The following is a 23,626-nucleotide window of genomic DNA, read 5'->3' as shown; positions in this document are numbered from 1 at the left end:
TCTAAAATCCGCACCCAAAACAGTCCACAAACTCAGACCTGCCTCAACCTTCGCTGCTCCAAACTCGCACTATATTTAAGAGCTTGTGATGATTGATGTACCTTAGGATTGCGTTAGGGCATCCTGCGTTAGCGCTGCTTTAGGTCTGCGTTAGGGAAACCTTTAGGATTGCGTTAGGGCAACCTTTTATCTGTGTTTAGGGCTGCCTTCCATCTACTTCTAGGGCAGCCTTCTTTGTGCCTAGGGCAGCCACTCCTAGATTTCTCTTCCACTAAAACCCAAGACAAGTGGAGAGAAATCAAGATAGAAGTGTGTGTGTGTGAAATGACTCTCAAGTCATCTCCTTTTATACTAAAACGTTGAGCACATGTGGGGTTTATTGGTTGCTGGCCGACCTTGACAAATTGTCTTATAACACAAATACATTCATAACTCCATGAATACTTATTGGAATCAGATGATCTTTAGATCAATCCTGCACCTCTCGATGAGAGGGATCTAAGAAAAATATCAGCTGCCATAAATAAGATGACCCACATCGAGTTTGGCCTTAGTTGCCAATTTTAACACTCCCTCTTAACTAGGGAGAACTCCATCCACTGATCCATATGTCTGACTATACTATCTCTGCCATCAGTGCCCTGCACTGCTCTGTTCTGCTGAACCATGAAGAAGAAGAATTGATCGAGAATGTCTCATACCATTCTCTACTGACCCGAAGTCAGTTTTATTGATCTTTAGATCAATATCACAAGAGAGTGTTTCAAACCACTCATATTGATCCCATATCAATTTCATTGATCGCAGATCAATGGAGGTCATCCTAGCATAGGGAGTACGGTAGATACAACGATGCATCCATCAATAGTACTACTATGGTCCCTGTTGACCACTACGTGTACACTGTAAACGACCCATAGTCGTACACCCCCTTTTTCGCGAAAGGGATAGCGCCTGATCGATGTGTTCGTGCCGTCCAGCTATCATCATCAGCTTGATCATCATCTTACAATGTAAACCCAATTTGCATGTGTATAATGTAAATAATCTTAGCAGATCCGTGTTGTGTATGTAATCACCTAGGTAAACCTACTTTTCTGGTGACGGTCTACATTCTGGGAGGTTTTTTGTCTCACCCATCCATTCTTAGATGGTTGGCAGAGTTTTCCTTTAGTCTTACCCCAAAGCTGGAATGAGTTTTGTCACTGGCATCTTAGGGGAGTCCTAGTGTTCTAGATCGAGTCTATGTAAAAGTGATTTGGGAATAATCCTAACCATTTGGTTAGGTTATTTTATTACAAATTGCTTGATCTGCTAGATTATATTTGTGTCGCAGAACTGGGTAGTCTGTGAGGGTCTTTTGCAAATGGGTTTTCCCCCTTGAGATGTAAAAAATGTAAAAATCATGATGTAAAGTGTCTTGAGGGTTAGAAAAATAATTTATCTCCTCATAGGTCCTAGGTCCTATGTAAATTTAAAGTTTCCAAAGGCAAAATTCGTGGGTCCTTTAAAAAAATTAAATTTTAAGAGGTCTAGGGATTAAGTTTAATTGATTATTTTGCTAAATATTATGCCTTTGGTCCCTGGGGTTAAGTCAAAGTTCAAATTTTGAGGAAATTAATTCAAAAATTTAAAATGCATTTAATTGAAAAATTCGAAATTTCCTCAACATTTAAAATTTTGATGAATGAGATTAAAAGAAATTTTGATCTTCATCAACGGTCAAGATCACTTTGACAAGGATCACTTGAACTAGTCGTTGGAGGATTTATCTTTAAATAGGAGGTCATTTGTCAGTCAGTATGATTTGATCTTTTGATCGTGTACTAAGCGAAAAGCTCTCTCTTGTAAGCTTTTTATGAGCAATAAAGAAAGACTTTGGGGTTAATTTCTGCTGGTGTTACTCTTCATGGAAATGTTGTAAGATGTATTATTTTCGTGTGTAATTTCTTTTTTGCCATTAATAATAGCTTTTAAAGAACGATTTGAGTACAGGTATCTTGCTTGGTTGCTGGGGTTTGAATGATAATTTATGTTTTGAATATAATAGCAGGTATCTCTATTAAATTTGAGTTTTATTATCGTTTTCTCGCTCTATGTTGACGGCTAAATTGAGTTTTGCAGGAAAATCCTTGATTATTAGATCATCGGGCGTTCGGGGAAGTTCTCGGCTGAACCAACCAACCCCCAATCCGTGTTTTCTGAAGAGCCCAATTTAAATTTGATCCTGGGCTTATCATAAGATATATATTTTTTTTTATGGGTGATGCATGAAGGGTTTTGAGCTTAGTACTTCCTCTAAAATTCAAATTTTATTTTTTATTTTTTATTTTTTATTTATTTTTATTTATTTATTTATTTTTTTTTTCTGTGCTAAATCGTTAGATTTGGTTGTTAAGAGCCTCAGATCATCAGATCTGGGAACGGAGTCAGACTCACACCCTCTAGATCTGACATATTTGCTATTTATGTACATAGATCTGTAAAATTTTAGTTTTCTGACTTGGGTGTTTTTTTTGGGTCATTGTATATATTGTTTGGGTGTTTCTTGTTGTATTGCAACTACATATCTGAAGTTGAAGGTTGTGCAGAGTCCAGATATAGGCCTTGGAGGGTAAGATCTGGATCTCTAGGGTTCAACAACATCAAATTTTGCAGGGAATATTATTCAACCTTTTGCAGTCTAGGGTTTTAAATTTAAAATTTTTAATTTTCGGAAAATTAGAAAGGGGTTTCATTGAAAAATCTGAAGCAGAAATGTGACATTTTAATCATGGTATCTGGAAAAATTTTAAATTTTTTATTTTAAGGGTTTGACTAGTTTAAATTTAAAATACTTGAATCTGGAAATATTTTAATTTTTTATTTATTTTTTTATTTTAAGGGTTTGACCGGTGATTTTTAAGCTGAAGATTTTGATTTTTTTTGGGAAGGTCTATCTCCTATTCGCTGCCATCCTCTGCTCTTTGCATCTTCATTCCTGAACGCTGTCATTTGAGCTCATTTACCCATTTAGCCTACAGCTCCATCACCCATTGTAGTTTCTCTCAGCTATCCGAAACCCGCAATCCCTGCGGCTTTCCTCATCAAACCCTCGCTGGCCTTCATCTCCCCTAAACCCTGCATTCCAATCTGCGACATTCTCCTTCATCGCAGCTAAACCCTTGATCCACGCAGCTCTCTTTCTTCAGTTGTCAGCCTGCCATCGCAGTCCTCTCATCTCCTCAGCGCTGCCATAAAAGCCCTCGTTCCCGTTTGAGTTTAACTCCTTAACACTGCCTGCTCCGGTTGCGTGCTGCCTGAAACCTGTCAAGCAAAACCTCGGCCCTCACTCTTTAAAACCCTATAACCTCTGTCACTCCCTGCGTGTTCCTTCACCCTGCTTTGTTAAGTTGCTAGCCTTCCTCTCTAGCCGCATTTCTTTGTTGTTCGCAGCTCCCTCTCCTCAAATCCGCATCTCCAAGCTCCCAACGCTGCCGTTGACCCTTCTGCAAGCCTGCAACCTTTTCCTCCCTCCTTCGTATTTCAGCTTCTCCTTCACGCTTTTTTTTCTCCTCTCCAAACCCTGCGTGATACCCTCTTCTCTCACCATCGCTGCCCATTTTAAATCCGCAGTCATCCAAGCTCCTCATCGCTCCTCCTTTGCCACCTGCATGTTGCCTCTCCTTTCCACGCAAACCTGCAAATGAATCCGCTGTCCCAAGCTGCCGTCGAGCTTCTCTTCTCCTCCCGTGGACCTGCAGTCAACAAATACAATTCGATTTTCTTTTTTTTATATTTTACTTTCACTTATATGAATGCACGTCCGTTAGGTTAGGTTTTTATTAGTTGATTTTCGTTTTACATTTAGGTTTGTATATACATTAAAAAGTCAGTGTTTAGAATGTATTTTAGTTTTTTAATTTTTAATTTTATTCTATTTTATTTTTTTGATTTTCGATTTGCTATTTTGACTTTTTGATTTGATTTCGATTTTCTTATTTTTTATTTTTTGGTTTGATTTTGATATTCTTATTTTGATTTATGGTTTTGATTTTATTATGATCTAAATTCTAAAAAAAAATTTAAAAATTAAAAATTTTAAAAAATCCAAAAACATTAAAAAATTCTAAAAAGAAAATTAAAAGAAAAACTTTAAATCTTAAATCAAATTTTGGTGGCTAGAGAAATAATTGAAAGGGATTTGCGCAAATAAGTTAAAAATTTTAAATGTGGCCTATGGCCCATTAAATTTTTTATTTTTATGCCCTTTGATTCATTTTTCCGTCAAAAGATTTTAATTTCTTCAGTTACCATAAAAAATTATTGCTTAAGGAATAATTAAAAAATTTTAACCTAAAGTTCCTTAGTGTCATTTGGTCATAAAATGCATTTTTTATGATGGTCAAAGTGCGATAAATGTTTTAAGTTATATTGACTATTGGAGAAAACTAATTGAATCTAGATCTTGGTCATTAACGATAATCGTCTTAAATCTGGAATATCTTGCGGATTATTTATGATTGCCACTTTTCGTCACATATTGAAAATCGTGCTAGATAACTTGTTTTATTGATGGTTAATTCAAATATCGAAGGCATTGTTCTATAATTGTTTCTATCTTGTGGTCGTGTCTTGGTTACATTAGCGTCTAATCTATTCATCTGATTTAATCGTTTAGATTCATCAAGTTGTCCATCATTTAAATCTCCTGGAGCCCGTGATCCACAGGTTTTCTCATCCATTTACCTCAGGGACTACCCTCGTTGACTTGCCTAGGAGAGAGTCTAAACAGAGTGGGCAAGGATTAAGAGTGATAGCCCTTACCCTGAGCGTTGTCGGGCTGCCTAGACACTTTGTGCGACAACAATCCCTAACCCCATTTCCCTGCTCATTGGCCAGATGAGAGGTACTTCCCATGAGTCCCAGACTGCATGGGTAGGATGCCTCGACAGGAGAACCACTAATCCTATCCTTAAGTTGCCACGGGGTATCACAGGGAAGGCTGAGTCGTTCACCTTGTACACAACACATCATTAGGAGAGGGTGAGTCGCCCTATGGTCGCGTGTTGCTCCAGTAAGTACTCCGAGCCCCTCGGAGCTCACAGAGCTCAATGCATGCAACATGCAGGACCCTCATAAGAGGGTCTCTCAACGACTCCAAGTCGTTCGGGAAAGTCACAAATTTGACCTTTCCCTTGGGCTTTGACAGAATGTCTGCGACCTGTACATCAGTCTCAATGCGATGGAGCCTCCTCGCTCATCGACGTACCATATCCCAGATAAGGTAGTATCTGATGTCTATATGATGGAGCAATCATAGAATATAAGATTCCTCAACAGTCGAATCTCCTCCTATTTGACACAGAGGATCACGGTGGTATCCATCATGTGTACAAACAGCTCGCTAAAGAGCTTCCACAACTAGGCAACTTCACACCAGATCATACTCATAGCTATGTATTCGGTTTCAATGGTGGTTATAGCAACTGACTTCTGCTTCTTGCTTATCCATGATATCAGAGCAAAATCCAAAGAGAACCAACACTCAGAATTGCTCTTGCGATCCTCCACATTGCCTGCCCAGTCAACATTCGAATAATCATGCAGCTTCACATTTCCGACAGTGTATCTCAATTCATGATAGATTGTGCCCCGAAGATATCTTAGAAGATTCTTGGCACCAATCCAGTGAGGCTCAACTATATATGAGCTCATCATGCTAACTGCAAAACATATGTCCGGACGGAAGTTCACCAAGAACATCAATGCGAATGAGTTTATGAAACTCAAAGGCATTTCCCAAATCTGGTCCGGCATCACTACCATATAACTTTTGAAAGTTAAGATCCTCGAGGTAGTCACGAGCTTGCAGTTTATCATTCCACATCCAGAATTCAACTCTCTCTTACTTCTGCAAATGAAAGGGTCTGCACCTGTCAGAAATAGGTCGTCCTCAGAAGGTGCCAGTATGAGAGGTCTATTATCCACAACCTTCGAGCAATGGTTTGGATCAGCTTCACTCCTAGTGAATCTCAGCTTCATCAGACAGTTATCAATCCTCTCATACTAAGCCCGGGGTGATTTGCTTCAAGCCATACATGGCTTTCTTCCACCTGCACACATGAGATTCCCGATCATGAATCTCAAACCCCTCGGGTTGTTCTAAGGCTGTGGACCTGCTACATGAGGGGAATGGTTCCCTTGTAAGATTTTCCTTCGGTACATCTTGGACATGTACCTTCATGCTCTTCTTGAATTTAGGCATCCCTGTCACCATCTGACTCACATCGGATAGGGCCTCATAATAAGTAGACCTCCAGTGTTATAGATGAGATGTGACAACTGACACGTCCCCAATGGACCATCCTGCAACTTGATACAAATTGCCAACCCTGAACCCATGAGTAAAGGCATCTTAGAAAATTCTATTTTCAAACACGTACCTTTCCATCGATGAATGCCACCCTGAAACCTTTGACTTCCATTGCCGAAATGGAAACTAGGTTCTTCTTGCGATCAGGTACATAAAAGAGATTCGGTAAATGAATCGAATTACCGTCATTCAATTGAGGGGTAATATTCCCTACACCCTTTCCGGGATAGGTGGCATCGGCTCCAAGTTAAATCCTATGATTGTTTCCATCTCTACAAAATTAGAGAGATCACCCTTCTATCCGATGAAGTGCCTTGAAGCACTATAATCAATAAGCCAGATTCCCACAGAATCTGAAGGAGAGGGCCAATACAAGATAACGCTTCTTTATCTTATCGGAAACAACATTTGATTCTTCATACCTGGGGTTCCTTGCTTTCTTTGAAGAGTCGACTGTTTCCTTGATGACCTGCATTACCTGTCATTCCTCTGATCATTGAAGATGTCCCTGGAATGATTGTTATCATCATCAAGTGATGTGTCCCTACCATTCGGACACTCCTTTGCATAATGGCTGAACTTATTACAAACAAGGCATCTGCCTTTCTTTCCACCCTTAGATCCGAACTTCCCAATGAAGTGGTCTTTAGGTAGGCCATCAGAAGCTTCCGCTACGCCATTCTGATAATATTCTTTGCTTCGATTTCACCCTTGGTGAATTTGAAGAGGGATGAGGAATCCACTGATCCTTTTGTCCTTTCCCAACTGTCTTCGGTGATTGCTCTTTCACTCTTGCTTGGGCTTTGTCTTCACCTCAGCTCTGATACCATGTTAAATTTAGGTATGTTCTATGCTTAGAGAAATTTATTTCAATATTCACAGTTAGCTCAATATCTTTTCCAGATTAACAATCACATCAGCATTAAAGTAAACTGTAGATAGAACATAAACATAAATTGCAGAAGACAAGCCAAGACAAGAGGACACAAGATGTGGCGCTAGCCAGGGACAAACCGCAATGTGGGGAAACCCTTGATCAATTCTTCTTATATGTTCTTCAATAGTTCAACAGAGAGAGAGAGAGATAGTACATTTATAACAGAAGTCAACACTTTGACTGTAACGAATAAAATATATATAAATAATGTAAAATAATGTCAATGATAATAAGCATAAATTATTAGTTAATTAGTAATTAGGTTGAAGAGGCATGTTTAAATGAGACATGACTCTTCATGAAGAAACACTTGCCTACTATATAAGCAAGCCTCTCGTTCTCATTGTAAATTATTCATTCAATCATTCTTATTCTTATTCACATTCTTATTCATATATTTAATATAATATTGATATCCTCGATGGATAACTTCATATTCCAAGTCTTTTGGAGTAATTAATTTATAGAAGGAACTTTGTTTGCTTAATTTGGTATCAGAGTTGTCGATCTTTTGCCCGCTCCACCGCTGCACAGAGCTCATTCTCTGATCCAGGTCTTTGGCTATCGAAATTCATCAACCTTGTTGCCGTAGAATTGAAGCATTTTGCTCAGAATTTGGGAGTTTCTCCTTTTCTTCGTTTTTTTAGGCCTTTGGCCATTAAAATTAAAATTAAAAGAAAATTCACTAGAGGGTCTCCAATTCTCTAGTTGACCGTTGGCCATTTGTTAAAAAAAAAAAATCTAAAAAGGAGAAAATTATTATTAAAAATAAAATTATATTAATAATAAAAAAAAAGAGCAGCAACTTACTTGGCCGCATTGTGGGTGGGTTCACACCATTACGCCATCCACAACCCACAATCCACAACACCGTTGCCAAGGAAACTCAAACCACGCCATCCTCTCAGATCCTTCGCTCTCAAGGAAACTTGTGTTCGGTTTTTTTGTTACACTGTCCATGACGCAGCTGTAGTTGTTGTTCTGCAGACAGACCTCTCGTCCCCCACCGCATCTTCCTTTCTGCATCTTCCTGTTCGCTTGGCCACCATTCCCGTTGCTGTGGCTCAACACTCCCACGCTTTCCCTTGCATCCATTCGGTACCCACCGACCGCAGCCACCTGTAGCGTAGTGGTCCGACCAGGCTTGGCTCCCACTCTGTTTCCCCAATCAACATTCCGTCTGTCGGAATCCACTCAACCGTCCGACAATTCGCTTCAGTTGACGCCCTGCATCCAATACACACCACCGCGTCGCATTCCATGTGCCACCGAGGAAGTGGTAACCTGGTGTATCAAGCCACGCGAAGCGTTAACTGTCCATACTGCGACGGTTGACTGAGTCACGTCGTTTGATGATACAGTAGAAGGTCGTATTTTCGCTTCAGGTTGTTAACATAAGTTTAATCATATATAAAATTTATATATATATATCAATTTTTTTTTTTTATAAAAGAAATATTTGGAAATATATATATATATAGAAAAGGTATTTATTTAAAAAAAAAGTGATCTAAAAAGGTATTTAATAATTTAGAAGTAAAATGGAGACTAGTAATGAAATATTTTCTAAAACCTTTAGTAAATGTGTTGATACACTATTTAAAATCAAAGGATCACTCGCAAGAAGAGATATCATAATCTCTATTAGTCCTGCTAAAAAAAGTAATTATGTTAGTCCTAAATGTGCTAACCAATTGGTGATTCCTGAATCAAATATAGTTGAAACGAATATTTATGGCGAATATGACAAACAATATGACATAAGCAATCTACACCTAAGTATTGGAGATTACACTTTTACCTCGCAATTCACCGTGAAAACCTTATTTCTTGACGATAGTGACATTGTTTTGGGATCACCTTGGATGGAAACTCTAGGATTTGTCATCTTAAATACAAAGAAAAAGTTTTTAACATTTTCTTACAAGAAGAAGAAAATAACACTCCAAGATGTTACGCTGAAACCAAATTCAGTAACACCAGAAGATATATCAGATATTTCAAAAGTAATGTCTCAAGAAGGTAAAAAGGTATTACAAAATATGCAAAAAGAAATTGACAAAATCAATGTTGACAAAAATGAAGAAGTTTCTCGATTTAAAAACCATAGCGAAAAATTACTGTCACAAATTAAGAAACTTAAGAAGGATAAGAAGTCATTAGAAAACAAGGTACAACAACTTATTGAGAAAGAAGCATCAAATGTAGGAATTCAAGTTGATGACAAAACATCAAATACCGATTCAGTGAATGTCACAACTCAGGAAGAAGACAAGCAAGTTGAAGAAAAGACGCGCTTGGATGTTGCAGTTCAGACAATGAACTTCCCAAGAGAATGTTCCATAACCAACTCAACAACATCTTCGCCAGAAGAAAATATAAAAATTGCCGCATGCCTAGTAAGGAGAAATCAAACCAAAAAAGTTCCCTATCGACATCCGAATCATGAAAGTAGACAAATCAACCATGCTACGTATCGGTACCATTCAGACCAGAAACAAAAAATTGATGTTTCAGAGAATAAGGACGTAAAATCAATCTCGTTTTATGCTGACAAGTCGTTACAAAATTTCAGTGTTCAGAATATTCCATAGAAAATTAATTTGGGATGGTCTGATCCCTTCTCAGTGCGACAATTTTGTTTGTCACTTAGAAGATCATATCAACGGGTATCGACGAAGATCACTGTTTCGAGACAGAAAGACTTTCAAAGCCGAAAAAGAGATCAAGCCTTTTTCATCGACAAGCTTTGAGGACAAAGCTTTTTGAGGAAGGAGGCAATGTAACGAATAAAATATATATAAATAATGTAAAATAATGTAAATGATAATAAGCATAAATAATTATTAGTTAATTAGTAATTAGGTTGAAGAGGCATGTCTAAATGAGACATGACTCTTCATGAAGAGACACTTGCCTAATATGTAAGCAAGCCTCTCGTTCTCATTGTAAATTATTCATTCAATCATTCTTATTCTTATTCACATTCTCATTCATTTATTTAATATAATATTTATATCCTCGATGGATAAGTTCATATTCCAAGTCTTTTGGAGTAATTAATTTATAGAAGGAACTTTGTTTGCTTCATTGACTTATCTAGATAAGAGCATAGATCATCTCTAAGAAGATGATACATGAGATCAGTTGAAGACATGTTGCTTCAACTGATTCTCCAAGGTGACTCCTTCTCCTATCATTGTGCTGCATCTTGTCATGATGCTGTACCTCACCTTGCTGCACCATGCTGCACCCATTATCACAATGCTGGACCTTATGACCATGCTGTACACATCATACTGCTGCACCTTATGCTGCACTGCTGTCCCATGTGTCATAACCATGTTGTCATACAACATGTCTCATATGCTTGCAGCGCCATGCTTGCCACTGCTATCCATGCTGCCCATGCTTGCCATGCTGTCCATGCTTACTACTGTCCCATGTTGGCTGCTATCCATGCTTGCTGCTGTCCCATGTGCCTTTGCTGCCATGTCACAGCTGTCCCATGTATTTATATAGTACTATGTACCTTGCTGTCCCATGCATATTGGTAGCGCCATGTAGCCCAGTTGTCCTATTTACTTTGTTGCACTAGTTAGCAGCACCATGTAGCCCAACTGTCCCATTTATTAGCACTGCTGTACTAGTTGCCTTGCTGTCCCATGCATCTATCAATCAGTCTAGAAACAACCCTCAATTCTGCTGCATGCTATTGCTGATTTCTGCCTAGGGTTTTGTGCATTTACTAGTCTAGTTAGGGCACACCAACAAGCCTAACGTATAGGGAGAATACCCCTATTTGCCTCGCTGTCCTTAGAGATGATTGTGGCCTAGTTAGGAGGTCCTTTCTAGGCCTCTTGGCCACCTAAACTTCATCTCCCAACAACTGCTGTAATAGTCCCTCACTGCGACCCTATAAACATAGATATACACCCCAAAATCATGCATAAAACAATCATGAAACTCACCTCTAGTCTGCGGCCTGATTTGCATGGTAAGACTGCTCCAATGTGTCACCTCAAGCCATCCTTCTTGCCTCCTGCAATGGCTAAGAGTTGCGGCTCTTCTTCTCTAAAATCCGCACCCAAAACAATCCACAAACTCGGACCTGCCTCAGCCTTCCTTGCTCCAAACTCGCACTATATTTCAAAGCTTTTGATGATTGATGTACCTTAGGATTGTGTTAGGGCATCCTGCGTTAGGGCTGCTTTAGGATTGCATTAGGATAGCCTTTAGGACTGCGTTAGGGCAGCCTTGTATTTGTGTCTAGGGCTGCCTTCCATCTGCGTCTAGGGAAACCACTCCTAGATTTCTCTTCCAGTAAAACCCAAGACAAGTGGAGAAAAATCAAGATAGAAGTGTGTGTGAGAAACGACTCTCAAGTCATCTCCTTTTATACTAAAACGTTGAGCACATGTGGGGTTTATTTGGTCGCTGGCCGACCTTGACGAATTGTCTTATAACACAAATAAATTCATAACTCCATGAATACTTATCGGAATCGGATGATCTTTAGATAAATCCTACACCTCTCAATGAGAGGGATCCAAGAAAAATATTAGCTGCCATAAATAAGATGACCTACATGGAGTTTGGCCCTAGTTGCCAATTTTAACAATCACCCTGGTTCCTACAGATTCTATGAGCCTCCTTCATCATATAGGAACCCATGATTGTCCCAATCCCTGGTGGGCAATGAACTTCCCTACCATAAATGGGGGTATCCACTACTACATCTCACACATCATGCTCTTACCCTTTGAGACCCGACCAGTTAATTAGAGAAAAATCATAAAAAGGCAAAAGGCATTTAAAGAAGGGTGGAAAAACCAAGGCCGAGGCACATCATGTACCACGATTGCTCCCTCCTATACATTACATACCCAAGTGTGGACTTCCCTTTTATTAGCTACCCTTGTACCCCAACATGTGGCCTGGGGCTGCCCCTTCTTATCCCCTACTCCATTCACCTCTTTATCACATACCACCACCTTTTAAATGATGTATTTTGGACATATTATCCCCTTTAGAAGTAGAAACCACCTAATAGGATACTTGGTTTGTTGAGAAATCTAGGGCATCAATAGTTAGGCGTTTCCTTTTCGATTAGTAACTGTTTGTGAGTGCTTTTTACTTCTTTAGATTAGGATCTTCTTCTACTTAGATTATTAGTGTTCGTCTTCATCAAACAACTACCAATGCATGAACATAAATAGACAAGAGACATAGAATGTAGGTTATCAGCTAGGGCCAAAACCTTTCACTCTTTGAGAGGAAAACCCGCACAAATTCTTCTTATAGAGGTTCCAATTGACGAATACCAAGACCAAGACCCTTGACCTAGTAGACACTCCAATACCAAGACACTAGTTCTCTTGCTTGTCTTCTGCTTTTTTCTTCTTCTTGACTCCTCTTCCGTTTTGACTTTCTTAGTACTGGGATCATCTCCTATTTGAGCATACTGTGATAGCAACGAATTGTAGACACACTTGAGATGGCCCCGAAACACATCACTGTAGTAGCACTGAAACACTGTGATATATCATTGAATTGTAGCTCCTTCATAGCACCGAACTATAGTCTCTATTATAGCACCGAACTGTGGCTTCTTCATAGCACTGAATTGTAATATATATACCCTTGTCCAAACTGTGTTCCTTTGCTGTAGCACCGAGACCACCTCTCAAAAATATGAACTTTTGTTTCTGTGATAACCCAAAAAGATCCTCGTTGTCCCTTCATCACCTATCCGAGTTCCTTCTGTACTTTGACATCTGAACTTGTCTCTTTTCTTGTCGTTGTAACTGTGATCCGAATTTCAGAGAGATCTGAGCTTGATGATTGTGGAAATGCGAATACCCTACACACATATATATAGTGGTTGTCCCATATAAATGAGTCGACATATGAATTCGAACAATTGTGTCTCCATTAGGTGAAGCCGACATAAGTTCTTCACTTTATCTTGAGGCCAACTTGAAGAGGAGTAACTAGTGCTTGTCTTGGAGGGCTTCTTGATAATTCTATAGACTCATATACATTTGTAACATGCCCAAGAAGGGTTCTTCATACATGACATTGACTCTATTTGACTTTTATGACAAATCCTAAAGGCTCTCAATGGGAGCCATCTAAAAATAAAATCTCTTGCTCATGAAACCCATGAAGCAAGCATACAATCATTTTATTTTTTCTTCTTTACACCAATTACATAAAAATCACAATTATGGAAGGGCAGACCATTATGAAGTCCCCACTTGTGGTCCATAGTTTGTAAGCTCTTATACTCAATTTCTTTGATGACTTCTTGTACTGAAAGACTAGGGGACGTATTGGATCTTATGTGGGATTGCAGGTGGTCTCCGATTGCAGGTGGTCTCCATCTTGGGTTTGGTCTTCCTATACGAGGTCCTAACCCTCTAGAGGGTTACATTGGCACATGTAGGGTGTGTGTTGAGATCCATGGGCCTCCACAACAGTAGACAACACTCCATGGATCCCCTGAGATGTTCAGAGATTGGATCGAGATCCATCTATTGGGCGAGGAAGATGCACTTCATTCACCTTTGCTCAACCAGCCCCATAGATGTACCATGCACTTGGCAGTTGACCCAAGACTTGTAGGATGATATGGCATCACCCACACCATCATCGGAGCCCTTACATATGGTCTACAGGAATCTTCGACTCATTTGGATACCCATGAGTTTATTATTGTTCCCCCACACCCACTGGGAACACCACAAGTTTATTGTTTGGAGAACAAGGGCCACCCCCTTGTCCATCACTTTTGAGGGTCCTATTCTTCATTATGGCACCTATGGACCTCATTAGGCCTCTTGGAGGGCCCTACGATATGCATTGTTTATCATTGGACCTCTTAAGAGAGTTATTATTTCATTTATGAGCTAGTTTGGTGGGTTTGTCACCAAAAGTTAGGTTATTAGCACATTATTTTATTTTTGGGGCTTATGTAGGCCTAAGAGACTAATTCGAACTCTTAATTAGTGTATAAATACAAGTGAGATGAGTTCATTTTCCCATCATCACTTGGGATTGGATCTCTCTTCTCTTTAGAAAATTTCACACTTTTTCTGGGATGAAGAATTGGAGCATGGGTGAATTTTGATGTTTGGATTGGAGTATTTTATCTTGGAGATTCTTTATTGTCAAATTGTTGATGGTTGGATATGTTCTATTACATGTGAGTACACATTTTTAATGCTATTCTTATTTTACTTTTGTCATATGCATTGAATGAGATTTTCGCTATAATAGGGCTAATTGCTGCATTGCATAATTGCAAATTTGCGGAATTATTTTTTCTATATAGCATCTCTCAATGTTTGGGCCATGTATGTGAATGAAATCTCCTAGGGATAATTCCACTGAGGAATTTATCTTGATAAGTCATCTCTTTTGCCAAGCGATGTATAAAAGCTTTGAGTTCTCTTCCTTTTGCCCTAAAGGCTAAGCAAAGTAGTCCTTAAGGCCTCCTTGACCGAAATACAAGTTTCTTTCTCATTATTCTCCTAGACTCCATTCTCCCCAGGGGATTAAGGCATTGGTCCTCCAAGAGGTGATCACTCAAAGAATACTTTTGTTCATCTTTCCCTCTCTCTTCTAGGTCTAGCCAAGTTTGGTCACCTAAGGCATCATTTTCCCGACAATATAGCCCAAGAAAAAGTTCAATCTCCTAGCGTCAACTGCACTGGTGTGTTCTCAAGGCTTCCTCCAATTTTGAAGCCATTTCGACATTGGAGTTGTGAGATAACCCAAGCCCTAGCTCCAAGATCAAACATTCCCCTCGTGTTCCCTAGGCCAGTATCTGATAGGATTAATTTGACACCTTTAATTGGAAATTCTTGTATTGATCCTTTCCCCTTCCTTGTCTGGGTTAAGAACATCATTGGTTGCTATATCCCCCCCCCCCTCCCCTTAAACTAGGCTGGGTCCATTTGGTCCCGTGTGGTCCCACACTTTTGAAAAGTCAAATCTTCAAGAACCATTTAGGATTGGGAAAATTCTTTATAATGCATATTCCTCTAACCTAACCCTCAAATCCTCACCTCCTTATCCTAGAAACCTTTGTACCTTGCTTAACAAGCTAGAAGCTCTATTCTTAACCTCCTTTTAGGAAAATGATCATTAAGGTCACTTCACATCCATTGGTTGATTCATCCTTCACAAGTGAATTTCTATGTACCGGGTATCCTCCCATTAGTGAAAGTCTGTAAAGAGTAGGGAGTCTTAGCTGAGGTGACAGTGGGCTAAGCCTCCATCGTTGCCCTTTGATCTAGCAGTTGTCCCTTTAGGAGTCCCTTTTATGGCCCCTGCTAGTTTGAGCGGTAACAAGGACCACAACGAGTTTCTTCTTGGCATGCTTGAGTTTCCTATAATTTAAGACGATTTCCTAAAATTTAAGAATTATTCCTAAAAATCAGGATGAGTTTAGAAGCAGTTAACTGATGTGTTAAAGTGGAAGGCCGAGTTATTAGTCTTCTACTGTGAGTTAATTGAGGAAAAGCATGTGTGTTTGAGTCCCAAGTCCTTGATTTGAGATAGGACCGGCAACAATCACAAAACAAACTCCTTAATTAGAAACTCACTAAATTTAGCCATTCGAATTGCTTTAAAAGGAGGAACTAAGGCACAATTTGATCATTGTCTTGTGAGCATGAGTTGGTGAGATAAGACAATAGAGCTCATGGGTTTGTGAGAAGGTTTCACGAGCTTATGTGTGGAGCTTGTGAGAGAAAGGTGTGCCAAGAGAAGCTTGTGTACATAAATTTAGGAGGCAAGGATCAACAATTTTGTAAGGGTTTAAAGCCTGGTTTACTGCAAGGGTTTAAAGGATCATGACCTTGTTTAAAGCTTGGTTTACTGCAAGGGTTTAAAGGATCATGACCTTGTTTAAAGCCTGGAACCTCGCTACATGATCCTTTTTGGACTCCTCCTTCCGATTAGGACACTTAGAAGCATAGTGCCCAAACTCATGGCAATGGAAGCACTTGATCTTGCTTAAATCCTTCTTCTTGCCCTTATATCTAGATTCAACCTCTCCTTGGCCCTTCTTGCCCTTGGCCTTGCCTGCTAGGGCAAGGTTCTCCCCGTCCACTGTCATAATTGATCTCCCTTCTATGGTTCCTCTTCAGATCTCTTCTTATATGCAGTCAAGCTAAAACATTTCCCAATTCGGAAAGTTCTCTCTCCCACTAACAACATCCTAGAACCACGCTACCAAAATCAGGGTTTCCCAAGTAGTGCCTTTTTCTAAAGCCATAGGCCAATAGAGGAGATCCCACAAGACTAGGATTCAAGATTAACCCCCCATTTAAGGTGAGGGAAACAAACTACATTCAAAACCCTTTCTTCTTCTAAGTCATCCAATAATCCATGCCCAAAGTGCCCAAGGAAAAACAAGCATAAGCACTCAATTGCACAATGAAAAACATACCTTTAGGATTGGACTGCTCACCTTCAAACATATGCTCTTGACAGATGGGCGAGGAGACATATGACTGGCTCAGGGAGTGATGAGCAAATGACACAATATATCGGCTACACTGGTGGCTGTCAAGGGTTGCCGACTGAAGACAAATCTAGGAGAAAAATTCTCCTATGGGGTCATGCAATTTTGGTGGGTAACATAATTTGTAACAACGCAATTGCTTATCCTCGTGTATGCAATGTAAATACTTTTATAAATTAAAATGGTTGAGAGAGGGACACAAATTCCATTGGTTGAGGTAGGGGGTCCGCTTGAGGAAATGTTGTTTTCAAATATCAATCCTAGGTGGTTGAAAGAACTAAATGTGTTGTCTGTGCATTGAATGTAACTAAAGGAGGAAGGACTAGTCCAAGTGTCCTTCTGCTTATACAACAAACAAAGAAAATGACAAGAAGTTATCAGCAGCATGGGCTACGCTGTCAAGGGAGGATTGCTGTGCAACTTGTGTGAAGAAGGAAGGCAATCAATCCTCTTGGAGAGGCAGGGGGATATTCTAGGGAAAGGACATTTTTTTATCACACACTGCATGAAGGGAACCATATACGCACAAAGGAAGAGTGACCACGAGCAAGGAGGATGAGAGCCCCCTGCTGAACATAAACAATAGGCCTAGTGGTTCTTGTGGAAGATAAGCAAGGAGGTTGAGAAGCTCTTGCTGAACAAAAATAGGAGGTCGAGAGGATCCTGATGAAGAAAGAAGTGGAGGCTGAGAGGCTCTTGTGGGGAAAACACCCACGACTCAACATGTGTTGAAGGGAGCAAGAAGGAGAACATTAGCCAAGAATGTAATGCATGGGCTCGCTATGTAGAACCACAAAGAGAGTCGAAAGGAAAAAGTAATCTTGACATTGAATTGAGCCCTGGAAAAAGGGGGCACCAATTGAAGAACCCTTTGAGGAGGCTTGCTTGTGATTGGTTTTAGAGAACAAGACGCTTGTAAGGCAGAATATTGCACTAGAAGCTTGTGGTTTGTGAATTTGTTGGATGGGGGAGAATCACATAGGTGCTTGTGAGGGCTGTTGAACCACCAGGAGTGCCTTGGGGCTGAAACTCTGGTGCTTGACTCATTGTGGAGCCACCTAGAGAAGTGATTTCTCACCCATTGACAACTTAGTCACTGTTAAGCCTTCTTGATATTGGACTCTCTCCTCCTGAAAGTGAGTTGGAGTTCTTTGCATAGTGAAATGTTGGCATGACTGTGTTTCTACGTGAACTGTATGAGATATAAAGAGCTTAGCTAGTGAATGAAGGCTGTGAGGGCTTTGTGACATCTTGTTTCAACAGTGTTGGCTGATTGAAAATACTTAGAACCACCCCACCTCAAGCTTTGAAACTTGGCTCGGGGGTGACAGTTGCAAGTAAGGCTTGGATGCAACTGTCTATGGTTGGGTGGAGAGTCATAGTCCTAGACGTGGTTGCCTAGAACTCCTAAGATAAGTTTTTCTAATGTATCCTCTATGTTAACGAATGAGCCTTGTATTTTTGGTTGAAATGATTTCATTAATACATGAGATATGGTTGTAGAGATATGATTGTGTAATTCATACTTATAGTGATTAGTATGCCATGTCTTTGTTTTAAAGGTGTTGTGGTAGTGTGTAAGGATGATGGCCAAGTGTAGAATTATTTAGCATGAGCTTTCTTCTTCCTTATTGCAATATGATGACTCTGTTGATTTCGACTTTGCATTGCATTAATGTGTTGCAATGTGGTACTATGGAGGATTTCCTGTTTGTTTAATCTTATTGAACCGGTATTTTATGTGAGGGTCTTCTTCAAGTTTCCAATGATACATACCTTGGTGTTGGGGATGTACATCCATTTTATCAAGGCTCGCTCTCATAAATCTATATTCTGTGCGGTGTGAGGCACAACCTTATGAGCTTGAATGAATTGACTTTAAAGCTCTGTATTCCATACAAAGATGCATCCTTGCTATGCTCTTGTTAAGGTTGAAGCCTCAAGGCTGAGCGTGTTGTCTTCGTGTGGAGATGGCGTGGGAAAAATCCCTGCTTGAATGACTAGTTTAGTCATAGTGATAAGTTTGATTGGTACTTCATAGTGGGTATTCATGTATTGGGTGCTTATGTTATTAAGTTGCTTGGAATTCCCATCCAAACAAATGAGATGTTGTAGGCTTGTGTTATTGCCAGTTAAGTGGTGGTGCTTAGGTCTAGGCTGGTAATTGGACTTAATAGGAGAATCCCTTGTTTCCTTTTGGGCATCATATGCTCTTTAGTTGTCATTGTAAGCTTGTTGTACTGGTTGGACCTTCAAGAGGGGCCTTGGGATCTTTGGATTGAGGTCGACTTGTTCTCCATAAGCTATTGAGGAACTGAGGAGATCGCAAGTCTTGAAGGGCTAAATGGGCAAGTCCTTGTTTCGTATTCTGTGTTTTTTGCCGTAAAGGACCTAAAGGAGTAGAATTGGTCATAAGCTTAGAAGGGATAGCACCAGTGCGTTCTTCATATAGCCTAGATAACGATTTTTAAGTGTTGGCTTGAGTTTAAGCGTTTGCAGAACCACTGTGGCAGAGCCATGGTTGTGAACCTTCACAAATGGCTCAGACGACAACCATATCACATTCCCTTGATCTTAAAACCTTATCCATGATTGCGAAGGGATTTATCAAGCCTAGTAAGGGCTGGATTCTAGGGCAGATCGATAGCCATAAGACTGCGCAACATAACTCAATGCAAGGCCAGCGTAATGAGTGACCATGATAAAGTGGGGAAGGTGATCGATGGCTGAACTAGGGCCCAAGATGATGTAAGCCTAGAGGGGTTGCATCCCAGAATCCCATAGAAAGTCATGCAAGAAGAAGAGCTAGGTTGATAAGGATCGGGCTAAGTTGGCAAGGCTGTTAGCTTGACGCTAGTGATGGATCATTCACAAGAAGTTGCACGTTGAGCGATGTGGCTCCACATTACACTTAATCATGGAGGCTATTCCTCGAAAGCATAGACAAGAGCGCACAATAAAATGGGTGGATGATGTAGCCCAAGATGTGGCAAACACACGAGCCCGATAGCCTAACCATTGGTATAGATGCGTGGGCCCACAAACCAGTCAAACCCAGAGCCTTGGAGTAATTTGTGAAAGTGCAAAGGGAGAGGAGCTAGGGTAATGGGCTTGGGAGACGAGAATATTTCTGGCAGAAAACTACCCTTCAAGTGGCCTGAATATAATATATATATTATATATATATAATATATATATATATTATATATATTATATATATATATATATATATATATATATATTATATATAATATATATATATATTATATATAATATATATATATATTATATATAATATATATATATATTATATATATATAATATATATATATATATATATATAAAATGGTGCATATATGTATAGGCGTTGCATTCATTGCGAGGCGTGGGTTATGGAACCTAAACCCATGAACAGGTCAACAACCAATAATTAATTGCCAAGTGGTGCTGGGAGTTTAGCTAGGTGGGTATAGCCACGTGGCCAAGATGTTGATGTGGCGCTCTCTAATTCGCCATAATTAAAATGGTCACATCTCTTGATCCGAAGATTGGATTGAGGTCAAGTTTTATATCATCGGAATTGTCTTAACGAGACGAATGCAGTGGTGATTTCAAACCAAGGCTCTAAGTGAGTTGAAAAGATCTATTTTTTTATACCCCATTTCCATAATGACACTTTGGATATTGGGTCAACATAGTAACCACCTCCTCTTAACCTATGTTATGATGAGGATGAGGAGGGGGATGCTATAGAACCTTGCCACTGCTCACCGCTCACAACCCACCATCGAGCTATGTGGTGTGTTGTTAAACCAAACGAGTGCGTCGACGATAGATGAATTGATTTGATTGCAAATTTGTTGTGGAACCTTGCCATTGCTCATTGCCCACCACTGGCCACCAAGCTATGTGGCATGTTGTTAAACCATATGGGCACCCTAATGATAGATTGATTGATTCGACAATGGTCCCCCTATGGAACCTTGTCACCACTCGCCGCTTATTTCCCATCATGGACCTATGTGGTTTGTTGTTAAACCATACGAGCATGCCGATGAAAGATCAATTTATCTGGCTGCAGTTCTGCTGTGGAACCTTTCCACTACTCATCATTGATTGCTGAGCTATGTGGCATGTTGTTAAACCATACAGGCGTGTTGATGATAGATCGATCGATTCGACCGTGGTTCTGGTGTGGAACCTTGACAATGGCCATCGCTCACTGCCAAATTCCTAGGTGCTCATTAGACTAGGTGGATGGTTGTTGGGCAATAGATTGATGATTGAGGGCCCCCTCTTTATGGTCAATGTTTAACGGGAGGGTAGGGGCTGTGGTTGGGATTAGCACCAACCCACCTCTCCCAGATTAATGATTGTGAATGATTGTGGACCCCCTCCTTCCTAAACATGATACCACCGCTAGATGCTAGTGATACTACTAGTTTGGTTGAAGTGTTTTCCGCGCTAGCTTAGTTGTTGTTCTAGTGTGAGAACCCTGCCCACTAGGGAGACTGCGCACCACCAGGTTTTGTAACCTGTTAGCTTGTAGTGGTTAGGCATGTCAAGGAGCGACCGCCCCTCCAAGGACCTCACAATGATGTTGTGGCCGTGCCACCAAGGCCAGGTGGATGCAAGTGGTGCCCTTGTGATGATGTGGCTTATTTTAACAAGTCAAAACTTTTAGTGGACATAACTTTTGATCTAGGACTTAGATTGAGATAAATTTATATCGTCAGAAATCTTTTGACGAGATGATTCCAATGCTGGTATCAGAATTAATTTCTGCAAAGTTTGAAAAGTGAGGATTTTGATAACCTCATCTTCATAACAAATTTTGGTGGTCAGGTTAAAATGAATAGGTAACAACCCCCACATCCCAAAAAAGGCCACGGGTGTGGGAGGGAGTGTTACAATGGTCACTTATAGTTATATAAAGCATAACTCATATAAAGCATAGTTATTTTATTATTTTGTGTGGTAAGGTCCATCGAAAGTATGCACCATGGGTACTCCTTGGATGCAAAATTAAATTCTGCATCCAACGAGTGCTCCCACACAAAATTTGAGTAAAATCGTAGGGAGATAAGTTGAAAAAGTAATTTTTATTTTTTATTTTAAATCTTTTACCTTTTTACACAAAAAATGGTGATTCATCCTCCATGGTTGACATTATCATATTGAATCCTATTGGTTCTTATAAAGTTGATTTTTGTTGTACATTTTTGTTTTGAGGTCCATTTTTTACCTCAAAATTTCACTAATAATCCATTTAGAAGTATTATTCATTACAACATGTTAGTGGAAATGTGCCAAAATTTTGCAAAAAAACGTTGGTCTTTGTCTGGTAGCCCACACCAATGGATCTTCTGCGTGCCTATGTGAAACGTTAGAACTTAGAAAACACTGTAAATCAACTACAAAACATCATAAATTCATGAATTATTGTAGGATGAAAATCTACCTTAGAACAAACTGAAATCAACAACAAATCAATATATATTCATAAATTCTTGTAGGATGAAATCTACCCTAGAAAACACTATAAATCAACTACAAACCAGCATAAATTCAGAATTCTTGTAAGATGAAAATCTACCTTAGAAAACACTGTAAATCAACTACAAACCAGCATAAATTCAGAATTCTTGTAGGATGAAAATCTTTAGATTTACACACCATAGTGTTTTTGTTTTTTTAAATGATAATCACTCGCGGTTATGGTGAATTTATGCTAATAATTCCATTCACCTATAATTATAATATTTTTAATCAAAAGATTAAAAACAATCAAAAATCAAATACAAAATGTGCTATGCCTAGATTAATGAAGGACCGAAATCCCTCAAGGTTTGCAAATCAAAGTTTTCTTTTTTTTACAATTACCCAGGGTTTAGTAATTCCATCTACTCAGAATCATATGACTCCTTAATTTAAACTTCAGAAAACAATATGAATAAACTACAATCGAACATAGATTTATTCGATAAAAATCCTTTGAAGTCTTCTTTTACAAAATCCGAATCATTCAGGGTTACCATAGTAATTCCATCGCACCCAGAATCCTACTCAATTAAAACCTTAGAAAACAGTGTAAATTAACTACAAAGAAGGATAAATAAACTGTACATCTGTTTTTTTAAATCCCAATCATCAGTGGTTATAATGAATCCATGTGAATAATTCCATTTAGCCAGAATCACATGAATTTTTAATTATTGTTTCTGTGCCAGATATGGCAAAGATTCCAGTTTCATATAATTTTGCAGCATTAATCCCTGCTATTACGATCACATGTGAGTATTGTTTCTGTGCAGGATATGGGAAAGGTTCCAGTCTCATATATTTTTGCAGCATTAATCCCTGCTATCATGATGACGTGCCTGTATTGGTTTGATCACAGCGTGGCATCACAGTTGGCTCAGCAGAAAGATTTCAATTTACGGAACCCCTCAGCTTACCATTATGATATCTTAGTCTTAGGTTTCATGGTATGTAGTATGTACATCGATTCCCTCAACAACTCTTCAAGATTCTTGTTATATCAATTTGCATGATTTGTAAATGTTACAGTTTTAAGTTCCTGTTAGATCAATTTACATGCTTTGTACATCTGACAGTCTTAAGTGAACACAGGTTGGGATAAGTGGACTCATTGGATTGCCTCCATCAAACGGTGTCCTACCTCAATCCCCGATGCATACCAAAAGTTTGGCGACACTTAGGAGACAGGTACATGAACGCAGCAGATGCCTCAGACTATTGAGGATCAGAACGCTCGTCTGGCAATTGCTTTTATGAA

The 23,626-nt window shown here is 39.4% G+C and overlaps 1 protein-coding gene across 3 annotated transcripts in view; it reads left to right on the top strand.

The window, feature by feature from the left end:
- LOC149211071 (putative boron transporter 5) overlaps window positions 1-23,626 on the top strand; it is a 148,078-nt gene that overhangs the window by 81,172 nt on the left and 43,280 nt on the right. For 2 of the 3 annotated variants that reach the window (XM_089396889.1, XM_089396890.1), the window contains 2 exons: window positions 23,142-23,315; window positions 23,461-23,556. In XM_089396889.1, coding sequence (XP_089253015.1) covers window positions 23,142-23,315; window positions 23,461-23,556 — 270 coding nt within the window. The remainder of the gene's footprint in view (window positions 1-23,141; window positions 23,316-23,460; window positions 23,557-23,626) is intronic. The other variant, XM_089396892.1, reaches the window with a different exon arrangement.

Source organism: Pinus tabuliformis, chromosome 1_2 (genome assembly GCF_031772625.1).
Source record: "Pinus tabuliformis cultivar Carrire ecotype Pingquan chromosome 1_2, CPIR1, whole genome shotgun sequence".
In the NCBI taxonomy this organism is placed as follows: domain Eukaryota; kingdom Viridiplantae; phylum Streptophyta; class Pinopsida; order Pinales; family Pinaceae; genus Pinus; species Pinus tabuliformis.
This window is presented reverse-complemented; position numbering and strand designations above follow the sequence as displayed.